We start from the raw sequence: 13684 nt of genomic DNA, 5'->3' as shown, positions 1-13684 counted from the left end.
ACTGCATTAACATTTTATAAATCTGGCATATTACAAACACTATTTTAAGAAGCGGCTTGGCATTAAGGACAACACATAAATGTCTTGTGAATATGCCTCAAAATTAAAATAGATTTATAAAACATGCCTCAAAATTAAAATAGATTTATAGAACATGTGAACAAATCTTACATCAATGTGCCAAACCGCCTCCAAAATACTATACCACGTTCATCTTTTCTTTTCCTCGTCAACTTGGTTGTCAATGCATTAACAAAAAGACGATATATATATATATAATCATACGTGACCAGGATGAAATTTTGGCCGTCTTGACATTCCTTCCACTTGTGAACATAAGTCCGCCCTTTCAATAAGTCAAGAGACATAATCAGTCAAGATCGAAACACGTTAACAACTCGGTCTCAACTGCCGTCCACGTCCATCACGCCGGACCAAAAGCCCGTTCCAAGTCGTCGGCGCCCACGTCGTGTGGGCACAATGCCAATGCCGTTTATTTTGTGGTACTGCTCCTGATTCACACCATTTGACCACCGGCGGAGGGAGGGGGCTGCCTACGCCGTGGCCCCACCCATATTAAGCAAAAAAAAAAAAAAATTACATTAACAAAATTAAAAATTTTAAACGCATAATGTATTTTTTGGATTCAGATTTAATTTGATCATACCCAAATAAATTCCTTAAACTATTTGATTTACCCCTAAAAAAAATCCTGATTTGGCCCTGCATTTGACGGAAGATTGGGTTCATCGACCTTATTGTTCCCCAAATATCAAAAAGCGAAAAAAGTCTTCATTGCCAAACGTGGCACGAATTTTGCTTAATCAGATGTGAATGTCTTTCTGAGGCAACAAAATAAAAAAAAAAAAAAGGATTTGATAAAACATAATTGCCTAACTATTAGTCAACGTTTATGAAATGCAAAAAAAAAAAAAAAAATCCATTTGCCACTGGTTTGTGGAAAATAAAACCATGTGCTTTTGCGGAATGAATTTAATTTATTTGTATTCTTTTCATACCGTTTTCAGATGTTTATTTAATACATGGGGTCTTGTATGTTTTTTTCCAAGCCCCACTGGCTAGTATCCTACAGGATGCTAACTTGACCTTCAAGCTTATTAGCTTGGGGCATAAGCTAAACTCTCAACTTAAAGGTCAAGGAAACGGCCTTCTAGTAATCGAACCCCAACTGCCAACCAGACGTGATAGAAGGTTATCTCCACCTTCAAGCTTACTAGCTTGGGGCTGAAGCCAAGCTGCAACTTGAACCCCAAGTATGACATTGCACCCCAAGTATGACAAAATGGATTTGGTTGTTGTTAAGTACTGGATTTTGGATTTCATTTTTGTCAATGACCTGTTTGGGGTAAATTGAGGCAAGATTATCATATGTCTTTACTTTATAAAAAGATGATTGCGGCAGAAAATTATTATTTACTTGAAAAATAATTAAAACAATATAATAATATGTACCAATCTTGGGGCTAGTATTCTTTCTCTCTCAACCTCTGATTCTTTCAAACAGTATAAGAAAGTAAAAAAGAGTTTGTTTTGGCGAAGTAAAAAAAAACCAAAAAGATTGATGTGATGCATTCCTGTCAAGTCACGGAGTTGGGTTGGCCAACGTCGAAAAATTATAGATTTCTTTCTCCAGAAGAAGTAGAAACTTCCGGGAGAGATGAGATTTTTTTTTTTTTTGTTTTTGGCTGTGTTGGTAGTGAACGTCACATCTCTAGAACAGCAGAATATATATATATATATATATATATATATATATATATATAATGCAACGGTCAAGTCTTATATCCGCACATTTTTGGCGAATTTTAAATCTAACAGTCCAAATAATATGTATACGGTGCAGTGGTCAAGTCATATACACGCACATTTGTGGCGAATTTTAAATCTAACAGTCCAAAACTTTTGAAGATATACATAAGGTGCAGTGGTCAAGTCAAATATGTGCACATTTTTGACGAATTTCAATCAAAACAGTCCAAAACTGGTAGCCGATCACTCGTGCTGCAGACTAATCTCCCACTAGGTTAGGCACCCCTTTAATAATAGATAATGAATATGAATATATATATATATATATATATGTGTGTGTATGTGTGCGTGTGTGTGTGTTAAAATTTAAATCAATAGGCTGCCTAAACAATTAGATGGTTTTTTTTAAGTTTTTGTATCAATAAAAAATAAAAATAAAAATTCAAAAAAAAAAGGGAAAGAAAACAAGGTCTCAAGCTGGCACATATGAGCAGTGAGTCGGTGAGCACAACCATCCATCTCTATTGCATTAGTGGTTCATAATGACATTAGCATCAAAAGACCATAATAATGTACCTGGTTGCACTGTAGACTTTAGCTTCAGTTTGATTCCTTAGTTATTTTTGTACCCAAGCACCAAAATAACGCTAGACACTCGTTACATTAAAATAGACTCAAAGTGAGATGTGAGTTGTTAAGTAGCTAGCTGGTAGTGGTTGAGCAGATTTCCACTGGCTTAGAGCGATGGAATATGAAGCAATATTGTTCACCATGTCAGGCGCACCACCTAATTTCTTTTTTTTTTTTTTTTTCTGGTTGATGACTTCAGTTTTTGTTTTATGCGGGATGACATCAGTTTCTGTGTGCAAACTAACGTGACTTGAATTTTAAACATATTTGATAAGAAACATATATTATTTAAATTATTTTTGAATATAGATACATTTTTAATCATCAAACATTATTATTCTTCGTTGAAACAACTTAAATTAAATAACATGGTCTTTTTAATTAAATTTTCACGAGCATATTAACATGTTCCCATCGGACGGCCTCGATCGACCCACGCCGACGTCCACGGTGAGCGGCCATCCTTGGTCCTCCCTCATCGCCCTCTATCTAAGTGGATTCCGCCCCCTACCATTTTGCAGACGTGGCGGCCGGAGCAGCGTCCACGTTGCGCAGCAGAATCGGATTGCGGTGAGAGATCTTCCTTGGGCGATAGCAGCCGCTCGCTTATTTTTATTTTTATTTTTATTTTTTGTTTTTCGAATTCATTTTTGTTTAAATAATTAAATGATGCTGAATGGATGGTGGCGGCAGCAGGCACGTGAAGGAAAACAATGGCCGGTGCGGGTAGCTGTGCCTGGTGACGCTGCCGACCACGACTGTAGTGTCGGCGTTATTATCGCCTATTTTTAAACCATGTAATTACATTTTTCATTTTATATATATATATATATATATATATATATATATCGCCTATTTTTAAACCATGTAATTACATTTTCCAATATATATATATATATATATATATGGAACCCTACTTCTAAATTGTAAACGTTATAACGTGGGAGTTTGAAAATTATTTTTGCAAAGCATGAAAAAGCATACAAAAAGTTTTTTTTTTTTTTTATGGACAAGATGCGAGCAAAGACATTCCCAAGATTAAAATTAGATTTACAATTTGGGATAGTTTGAGAGTAAAGACATCTTGTAAGCACTAACATAACCAGATAAATTAGATGAAGGGGGTATCCGTGTATAAAATTAAATATTAAATTTGCCGGTGTACAAATAAAGGAATTCTAAAAAGCACCTCATATATTAAATTCGTGAATCTATTTCAATTTTTAAGGTAGATTTATTGGATAGTAATAACTTGTTACTTTTTAGTAACAATAACACAAACCTCCCCTAAAAAACAATGTAGATAGATCGAAACAAGTGTTTCATTGATCTGTTTCCTACTCCATTCTTTTAGGTTAGGAGACGGTAACAATGTGTTATTGTTGCTAAACGGCTCCTTGGGGTTTGACATGGAGTTAGGCCGCACAAACTCACATAGGATCCTATTGGATTAGGCCGGTCTAGTTCGAATCCGGCATCTATAGGTCTTCTTCATTGGTTGCGTCTCCCGTCACTAAAGTCAACCCATCTCCCTCAGCCTTGACTTTTAGTTTCTTTTGACTTTCATTGAATTTCAAGAAGTCAATTGCATGCCACTTGATCTGAAAGTCAACTGGAATGGAAGTCAGTTCTCCATAGATCGTGTATGGATCCATTGAATTCAAATTAAGAGCACAACAATTCTGGTCGATGCATTAAAAGGGGCGGTGTGAATCGGATCTGGCACAGCAAAACATGACAAAGAACTTCGCTTGAACTTTGAATCTGCAATTGCAACCTTTCTTGGATATATATCAGTGTCAAAATACGAAACCAATGGATCACTGGGTTTGGATCTGGACCCTAATCATTTTCTAAGTAATCTAGGTCTGATCCAATGTAAGGAAAACCAAATAGATCTACAATCTATTTGGATCTTTAATCTGTTGAAGTTTGATTCCGACCTTTTTTGAGTCGGAGTCGAATTTGACCTAATTTATGATGCAATTAAATGATTTGAATCTGATTCATTGACATCCTTAACCACATGCACGATGATTTCGGACATGCTTGTTCGGTAAAATGCGTATTCTGCAAGCAACGGTGCATGTCTCGTTACGTTTTGGATAAATGAAGCCATACACAAGGGTTTCAATCCTTCCCGAAAGCAAGTTGCTTTCTGTTTTTGGGCCAAGGAAGAAGATTTTTACAACAAAATATCAAACCTACTAACAAATACATGGTTAGGCTAAAGATGTATTGGTTTTAGATACGCCCAATAAAGTCCACTATGTCACACTCCACAAGGAGTTGAATAAGAAAACGGATGATATTTTGGTAGCCCAAATTTCCAATTTTCTCATGGTTCGGTGGCATTTCATATTCTTACTATAGCTTAGGCCTCTCTCTCTCTCTCTCTCTCTCTCTCTCTCTATATATATATATATATATATATATATATATATATATATATATATATTGGTGTATTATATGTCACAATAATTTGTACATACAACCTAACCTAGATCTCACACTTCCCACATCATTTCTCTACTATTATTGGATCGCTCAAAGTTAGTTAACATTATTAAATAGTTGATGTAAGATATATATATATATTTAGAGAGAGAGAGAATGTGGAAAGCCAGGAAGAGTGCTATTGGAAAATGTGAATAATGAGTTGTGTATTTCCTTAAAAGAAGCTTCTACGAAAGAAACTTCTAAAAACTCATCAGAAGCCAATCCCCTCCCGCCTTCTTCCCTCTATAAATGGAGCGCAATTTGGTGCTTCTCTCTCCAAACCCAAAAGCATTCGGAGAAGCGAAACACCATCTTTCTAGCAATGGCCTCAGGCTGGAGCAGAGGAGCCACCATTGGCCGCGGCTCTTCCGCCACCGTCTTTCTCGCCACCCTCCACAACTCCGGCGCCCTCTTCGCCGTCAAGTCCGCGCAGCTTTCCGCCGCCGCCCAACTCCTCCGCGAGCACTTCATCCTCTCCTCCCTTTCCTCCCCCCACATCGTCCGCAGCCTCGGCGCCGACGTCACCCGGGAAGGTGGAAGCGAGTTCTACAACCTCTTCATGGAGTACTTCCCCAGCGGCACGCTCTGCGACGAGATCAGGCGCCAGGGCGGCCGGTTAACCGAGCCGGAGATCAGGCGGCACTCGAGATCGGTGCTGCTGGGCCTCCGCTACCTGCACGGGATTGGAATCGTGCACCGCGACATCAAGGGGAGCAATTTGCTCGTGGGCAGGGACGGCGAGGTCAGGATTGGCGACCTCGGCTGCGCGTCGCGGATTGGCGTTGCCGCCGAGGAGGGCGGCTTGGCGGGCACGCCGCTTTTCATGGCGCCGGAGGTGGCCAGGGGGCAGAGCCAGGGTACCGCGGCCGATGTTTGGGCGCTGGGATGCACTGTGGTGGAGATGGCCACGGGGCGGCCTCCTTGGGCCGGGGACGTCACCGACCCGGTCTCTGCTCTTTACCGGATTGGGTGCACGGACGCCGTCCCAGAGACGCCGGAGAATTTGTCGGAGGAAGGACAAGATTTTCTCCGGAAGTGTTTCTCCCGGAATCCGTCGGAGAGGTGGACGGCGGAGCAGCTGCTGCAACACCCCTTCGTCAGCAAAGTGAAGGAGGTGGACATCGATGGGAAGCCAGTTTGCGACTCACCCAAGAGCATTCTTGATCGTGCTCTTTGGGATTCTCTAGAAAGCCGCAGCGCTCAAACGGGAAGCGAAACGAACCATTCCATGCCGGTTCTTGCCCCTGCGCCTACTGCCGCCGGTCGAATCAAAGCCTTGTTTTCTCCGGCTTCTCGGCGGCCAGATTGGTCTTCGGGGGACAATTGGCTATCTGTAAGGGAAAACGCGTCGGAGAATTCGCCAGCGCCGAGCATTTCAGGAGAGTCAGATTTTGAGGAGCCGGCAATTGAATCGACCACCGGCAGGGTGGTTGAGGACGACCCAATTGGGGTGGGGAAATCAGTAACTCTAAGCGATGGCGTGCAGGCAAAAGTAATTGATGCTCTGTCATGGATCGACAATGCCATTGATTCCATTCTTCCTGTTAAACATGAAACTGTTGTTCATAATTTGTTTACAATGAAATTAATTGAAATTCCTTTCAAATCTCTCTCTCTCTCTCTCTCTCTCTCTCTCTCTATATATATATATATATATATATATATATATATATATAAACGAAACTGCATGGTGAACCTGAACTAGATGAGTAATCAGATCCAAATCTGATTACTAAATCTGACTAAACAGTTTCAGTTTGGATTGGGCACCAGATATTTCTTCTCCATTTTTACATGCCTAATCATAATGAGCAAATGAACAGGGCCCCAATTATGCAAGCTTACTTCTTCTCCAATACAACCAAGTCGACTAGCTTTCATGACTCACATGGCAATAACTCTTGAGCAAAGTCAAAGTTGTGTGTGCTTAAAATAATCTGATTTCAATTACAAAAAAGTTTTACATTGAAAGCTTGGGAAGGCAATGGAGTAAGAGATTAAGATGAGCCAATGATCATCCAATAACTTAAGGGAGGGGAAGGGAAAGGAAAAAGAGAAGAAAAGGCATCATCTGCTTATCCAATCATGCTTCAAGGCTTTATGCTATCCAAATATGTACTATAGAGAGAGAGAATGTGGCATATAGTTAAAGTCTAAGAATAAGAAATGTGCTCCATCCAATGCGCCACCGCCCTCATTATCATCATCATCATCATCATCATCTTCTTTTGAGCCGACTTATCGGCCCCACCAGACACAAAAGTTCTATTAACCTAGTTTGAGTGTCCAATTGAAAGGCGAGCTCCTCGCACAATACAACAACAACAGGTGTCGCAAAAGCGTTCGATCCACATGGCACCGCGTCTGGTAAGAAGAGTGACTACCAACTCACTCAACCAACCAATATTGTAGTTGAACGCATCTCCAAGTCCCATCCAAGCAATATTGTAGTTGAACTCATCTGGAAGTCCTCATCACTCTCTTCCCAGATTTATTTGGATAAGATAATCACTCGTCACATAAAATAGTAGGCTTAGATTAGATGACCAATCCACTCTATTCATGCATCAAAATCTTGGATTCTAAGGTCACAAATTCATTTTTTGAGAAATTTTAATCACAAGCATTATTAAATTAGTTTCCCATATTGGGTATCTATTTATGAACAAAATTGACGAATCAAATTCAAACACACGCAACTTTTCAATTTTGAATTTCTTACTTATTGTTGAGCACCTTTTTTTTTTTTTGTTTAATTAAGAAAAAGGAAATATAAAAGGCAGGTGGGGGTGGATCTAGAAGCCGCTCATAAATCTTCCGGTGCATGGAGTCGGTGGGGGTTGGTCGAGCCCATTCTTCCCGTTTTTAATTGTTGTGGTAGCTGCGGCCACCTAGCGCAAACCCACTTCCACTTAACTTTCTAGAGAGAGAAAGGGAGGAGAGAGAAGGAGGGATAAGGGTATATTACGGGGCATATCCCGGTTCACTCGTTCAGTCCCAGCCGTTGATGCTTCGTGTGGGGGTTGCTCCATCCAACGGCCCAGAATCGGCCACGCCCGACTGAGAGACCTGCACTACGAGTGGCCACGGCTCCTCCGATTTCGAATCCAAAACCGTGCAGTTCCATCCACAGTACACGTGGCAGCTGTTGCTGTGCTCCACGTCAGGTCAGGAATCCTTCGCGTGGGATTGCAAGCATCCTTGAAAAAGCGTGTCCTCTCGCGGTTCTCCAAACGGTCGATTTTTGGAACTATTTAAGATTATTATTTTTAATAGATACGGATCCGGGAAGAATTTTGCATCCTTGATAAAAAAAATAATTAAGAATCTGAAATCCTGATATTTAACATATCAAAACAAAATCCAAGAGATTTAATGAGATTTATGTTTATAGTAGAATGAAGTCATGAACCCTTAAAGAAACTAAGAATAATATGGGATCTTAAAAGGTCGTTTGACAATAATGTCAAGAACATTTGTCACAATATTTGATGAATTTGCTTTACTTTTTTAGGTAGATTTGCGAATCAGTACGAGTGTTTGTTTCTATTGTCAAATAACCCTTAAGATTTGAATATGTTTTGAATATGTTTGGTGATTCGAAGGTTGCTCTTAAGCATGCATTTAGATTCAAGTTTAGGTTCATACATAAATGTAAAAATCGGATTCAGATCAAATTCGAACTGCAAAATTGGATATTTTTATTTGGATTTGACATTTCTTGTTGGTATTTGAGTTTAGATTTCAACTGCATACGATTAAGAGTATATGCAATCGCTATTGGTGTTGTGATCTTCTTCATATGGTTCACGAACATTGCACCATTGGAATCCAAATATGTGATTATGACAATATAAGTATTTTAGTGTAAATTTAATTGTTTATGTTGTTGAGAGGTCAAATTACGTGAAGATTGTTTATTGCCGAAGTGGTTTAAGATAAGTAGCGGCGAACAAGAAGATGGGCAGCCCACCTACCTCAATTGAAATTGACGTCCACTCTCTTCTTCTCTCCCTTGAAAAACAAAACAAAATTATCGCCGTTATTATCGCCATGCTTTGTGGTGATACCTCACCTTCTTTACAACGAGGGGTTGTTTGACAATGAGAATAGTAACATACTGTTTCATGTATTTGAGCGTTTTCGTGTGAAATCCTGTTTCATTTTTTTCCCTTGACCTACCTTGATCTGCTCGCGCAACTAACTCCTAATCTTGGTTGACTTTGACTTGGGCGGATGCCAGTTAGTTCAACCAATTCAATTCGGCAAAAGTCAACCCCTTCAATTGTTTCTTAAAAATTGAGGTACGGACTTTCGCCGCACAGAGACATACATAGAAATTTTTTATGAGAGTCGAGTTAAAGTTTCAATATTATTTTTTGAAACTTTTATATAGAACAATTGAAATTTTCTAAAACTTATATGTAAATTTACATTTTTTCTTTTAAGCTGTTACAGGGCCCAAGCAGACTTTACCTTGGCTCCGCGCGAGCACTACTGCTCTCATGTAAAGAAAAGGGAACAAAATTTATGCATTTGCGCTCATTTAAAGAGAAGGGAACAAAATTTATGCATTCGGATGGATCGATTAGCTCAAGTCAATGGAATCGAAGGCATATAAAATCTGTTGACAAGGAAAATATCTCTAGCCCAAGGTGTGAACAAGACGTCGGAACGACTCGGACCCAAAAGCGATGGGCCCGGAACTAAGTGGGGCCAAAGTCAACTCGCCTTGGCGTTTGACTTGTATTTTTCTAGACTTCACCGCTTCGGGGTCGCCACGGCAGCGCTGACGTCGACTACGCCGTTCGGAGGCCGCGAAGGATCCCGATCTCGAAAAGTCGCGAAGTTAGACGAACGGGGATTTTCAAATTTTCACCTGCATGTGGTAATTTACCTTTTTATCCTTTTAAAGTTTAAAGTTGCTGCCGAAAGTGGGAGTGGCGGCGCCTCCTCGCCGACTCATCCTTTCTAGTAACGAGCCGGTGGAGAAGGAAAAAGAAGGGTCTCACGCCTTCCACCGGACGGCGAAAGGCCGCCGTTGGACCTTCGTTTTCCTATATTATATAAGTATTAATTACAGAGAATCATGCTTCTTCCCCTGTTGCTGGTTTTCTGCATCACCAATTTCATCATCTTCAGGGAATTAATTGGGGGCGATGCACATGCGTTGTTGAGGCGGCCACGCAGCCCCAGCTTGCCTGCTTGTGCATCTCGCAGCTCATCAATGTCGGGAAGACATTAAATGGTAGACGTCGGCCACTGCCTGCCCATTTGCCCGGCCGGTTGATACTCGCCCCGCCCCGCCTGATCTACAGATCACCATGTTCGAAGCTTCCCGACGTCACCAGATTGATTACATCTCTTTTCTTGAGATGAGACGAATGCAAACGCGTGCACGTTCGATAATATTTCATCAGGACACGAAGCCAGAAAATTGGATGTTATAAACTTTTTAAGTTTTAAAGAAAAATAAATATGAAATACAAACATGAAAACATACTTTTTTTTTTGAATTTTTGAACCTTAAAAAAACACTTTTTTTTTTCAAAAAAACATGTTTTTTCTAAAAAGACGTTAAAAAAAAAACGCATTTTGTTATTGTTTCAATTTTTTAACGTCAAACAGTTTTTTTATTTGTTTCAAATCTACTTATTTATTTTATGTTTGTGTTATTAGTTTCTCACTTATTTTAATTTTTTTACATTTTTAGTTTTTTAAGATTTTTAAAAATTTACCTTATTTTTTTTATTTTTTTCAAGCTCATCGTATTATACCTAATAAAACCTCAACATTTAAAACTCTGAAACGTTATTTGTGACTATATTCAAAACATACAATTTACAAACTAAGAGTCCTAATACTTTTGAAACGTTATTTGTCAAAACCCATAATTTACAAACTAAGAGTCCCAAAACTATTACTGATGACTATAAGAAACTAATTGCCATGTTGTATATTGTGTGCTTTTCAAACAATTGCTTTTCCAGCATAATCCAAGCAGGGAACAGGCAACCTGCACATAACATGGGTGCACTTGCCAAATAAACCAACAAAAGTGGACCAAGTTCACTCTTGGCCCTTGTTCATGCACCAACAGCATAAGCTCATCTTCATCTTTGCCGACTATTAGTTGGTCACATAGCTTGTCACATCACATGGTCCACCATGGCTTTATGGGGTTAAATCATGGGCCACTTAAACTGAACCCAGTAGATGCCAATGCACCCCACCACCAGCCTGTTTGAGTCGCCAAATAGCGGTTGCTTCACATGACTCCTCCTCCAGCTTGAAAAATAGAGTGCATCTTAGAGTTTTCAAGTGACCCACCATTAACCACTGTTTAGAAGGCAACTTAGGCATAAAAATCACGAGGATGGACCACTGTGGCTCCGCGGATCTGGCTCTGTGGGTTGGCTTAAGGCTTTTAAGTTGAAGGATGTTGACAGTTTAATGTTTCGAGCGAGCACGCTGCCCATTAATGTAAGCAAGAAGTTGCGCAGAGAACTTTCAATTGGCATGATGCCGGAAGCATGTAGATTTATATTTGGAATGAGGGTGGAGTCAGAAATTTCTTTTAGATCAATAAATAAATAAATAAATATATATATATATATATATATATATATATATATATATATATATAATGGGCGTGACGATAGCCACGGATGGTGGCCAAAAACGGAAAAGCCAACTGTCGTCACAACTGCCGTTTGCCTGCTTAAGAGCGCAACTGGAGTTACGCGATCACACACGCATGCAGACATGCTGTCGAAGCAACGGATGTGGGGACCACAATCCAATTCAGCGAAGCAGCATGAGGGGGGGCCCGCGTAAGGAGCCAGCGTGGTGACAAGTGGGACCCAACTAAGACGGATCTCCCCTTCTCTTTCTCTCTCCAAATTTCCGTATCTATAAAGGGGGCGGGACTGGGCGCTTCTCTCTCCAAAAGCATTTGCAGAATTCAGCTGAAAAGAGAAGGAAGCACCTTTTCTGTAGCCATGGTAGCAATGGAAGCGATGGCTTCAGGCTGGAGCAGAGGAGCAACCATAGGCCGCGGCTCCTCCGCCACCGTCTCCCTCGCCACCCTCCACCACTCCGGCTCGCTCTTCGCCATCAAGTCGGCCCAGCTCCCAGTCGCCGCTCAACTCCGCCGCGAGCACTCCATCCTCGCTTCCATTTCCTCCCCCCACATCGTCCGCTGCCTCGGCGCCGACGTCACCCGCGAAGGTGGCAGCGAGTTCTACAACCTCTTCATGGAGTACTTCCCCCGCGGCACGCTCTGCGACGAGATCAGGCGGCAGGGCGGCCGCCTGCCGGAGCCGGAGATCAGGCGCCACGCGAGGTCGGTGTTGCTGGGTCTTCGTTACCTCCACGGGATTGGAATCGTGCACCGCGACATCAAGGGGAGCAATTTGCTCCTAGGCAAGGACGATGACGTCAGGATTGGCGACCTCGGCTGCGCGTCGCGGACGGGCGTCGACGGGGACGGGGGAGGCTTGGCGGGCACGCCTCTTTTCATGGCGCCCGAGGTGGCCAGGGGGCAAAGCCAAGGGAGCGCGGCCGACGTCTGGGCGCTGGGCTGCACTGTGGTGGAGATGGCCACGGGGCGGCCTCCTTGGGCCGGGGACGTCACCGACCCTGTCTCGGCTCTGTACCGGATTGGGTGCACGAACGCGGTCCCGGAGGTGCCGGAGAATTTGTCGGAGGAAGGGCAGGATTTTCTCGGGAAGTGTTTCTGCCGTAATCCGTCGGAGAGGTGGACGGCAGACCAGCTGCTGCAACACCCTTTCGTCAGTAAAGTGAAGGAGGTGGACATCGAGGGGAAGCCAGCTTTCGACTCACCCAAGAGCATTCTTGATCGTGATCTTTGGGATTCTCTAGAAAGCCGCAGCACTCAAATGGCAAGCGAAAACGATTCCATGCCGGTTCTTGCCCCTGCGCCTACTGCCGCCGGTCGAATCAGGTCGTTGTTTTCTCCGGCTTCTCGGCGGCCAGATTGGTCTTGGGGGGAGAATTGGGTTTGCGTAAGGGCAAAGGCGCCGGAGAATTTGTCAATGCCGAGTATTTCAGGCGAGCCGGATTTTGAAGAGCCGGCAATTGAATCCACCACCGGCAGGGATATTGATGCCAACTCGATTGGGGTGGAAAATTCAGCAATTCTCAACGATGGCGGGCTGGCAAAAGTAATTGATGGTGCCGTCGATTCCATTCATTCCGTTGAAATTGGAACTGTTGATGATTATTTGATTAAAATGCAATTAATTGAAATTTCTTCAAAACTCTCTCTCTCTCTCTCTCTCTCTCTCTCCCTATATATATATATATATATATTTGTGAGAATGCAGTAACCGACGCCGGCAAGCGTGTCTATGGATTGACTTGCATTATTTATATACATGACATAATTCTGTTAAAAGTCCTAAATATCAACGGTAGTTTAATTTTTTTAGTACGTATGAAGCACGAAGGTAAACAATGATCCGAATCAGATCTAACATTCACAGCGTTTGATATGTACTGGATCTGAATTGGATCAACAATCAGATCCACATTTCTTTACTAAATTTCACTAAAAGGTTTCAGATCTATATCTTTTCCATGTTAACATCCTCAACCATAACAAGGACATGAAAAAGCTGTGCTGATTAGTGGCCAGTTTTCATATCAAATGCTTGAAATATCAACTCCATTGTTATGTAAACAGGGAGAAATTGATGCTCCAGTTGAAGCATAATATGAGAGACATCTCGAGACACTGAAAGCAGATTATGTGCTTTAAAAG

At 41.7% G+C, this 13684-nt stretch overlaps 2 protein-coding genes across 2 annotated transcripts; both read left to right on the top strand.

Annotated features, from left to right (window-relative positions):
* Positions 1-5162: 5162 nt before the first annotated feature.
* On the top strand, positions 5163-6502 carry LOC116257157 (mitogen-activated protein kinase kinase kinase 18-like; the record flags this gene model as incomplete). The annotated part of the gene is made up of 1 exon (XM_031633769.2): positions 5163-6502. A coding segment is annotated over exon 1 (1281 nt), but the record flags the coding sequence as incomplete, so codon positions are not given.
* A 5360-nt stretch (positions 6503-11862) lies between these two features.
* On the top strand, positions 11863-13250 carry LOC116257156 (mitogen-activated protein kinase kinase kinase 18-like). The gene has a single exon (XM_031633768.2). The coding sequence runs from the start codon at positions 11901-11903 to the stop codon at positions 13248-13250; it is 1350 nt and encodes a 449-aa protein (XP_031489628.2). The 5' UTR covers positions 11863-11900.
* The last annotated feature ends 434 nt before the right edge of the window (positions 13251-13684 follow it).

The sequence above is a fragment of the Nymphaea colorata genome, chromosome 7, assembly GCF_008831285.2.
Source record: "Nymphaea colorata isolate Beijing-Zhang1983 chromosome 7, ASM883128v2, whole genome shotgun sequence".
Taxonomy (NCBI): domain Eukaryota; kingdom Viridiplantae; phylum Streptophyta; class Magnoliopsida; order Nymphaeales; family Nymphaeaceae; genus Nymphaea; species Nymphaea colorata.
Note: the sequence above shows the minus strand (reverse complement) of the source record. Positions and strands in the feature narration are given on the sequence as shown.

What these genes read in the sequence shown, in the direction of transcription:
- LOC116257156 (XM_031633768.2), top strand. Translation starts at nt 11,901, where the DNA reads ATGGTAGCAATGGAAGCGATGGCTTCAGGCTGGAGCAGAGGAGCAACC.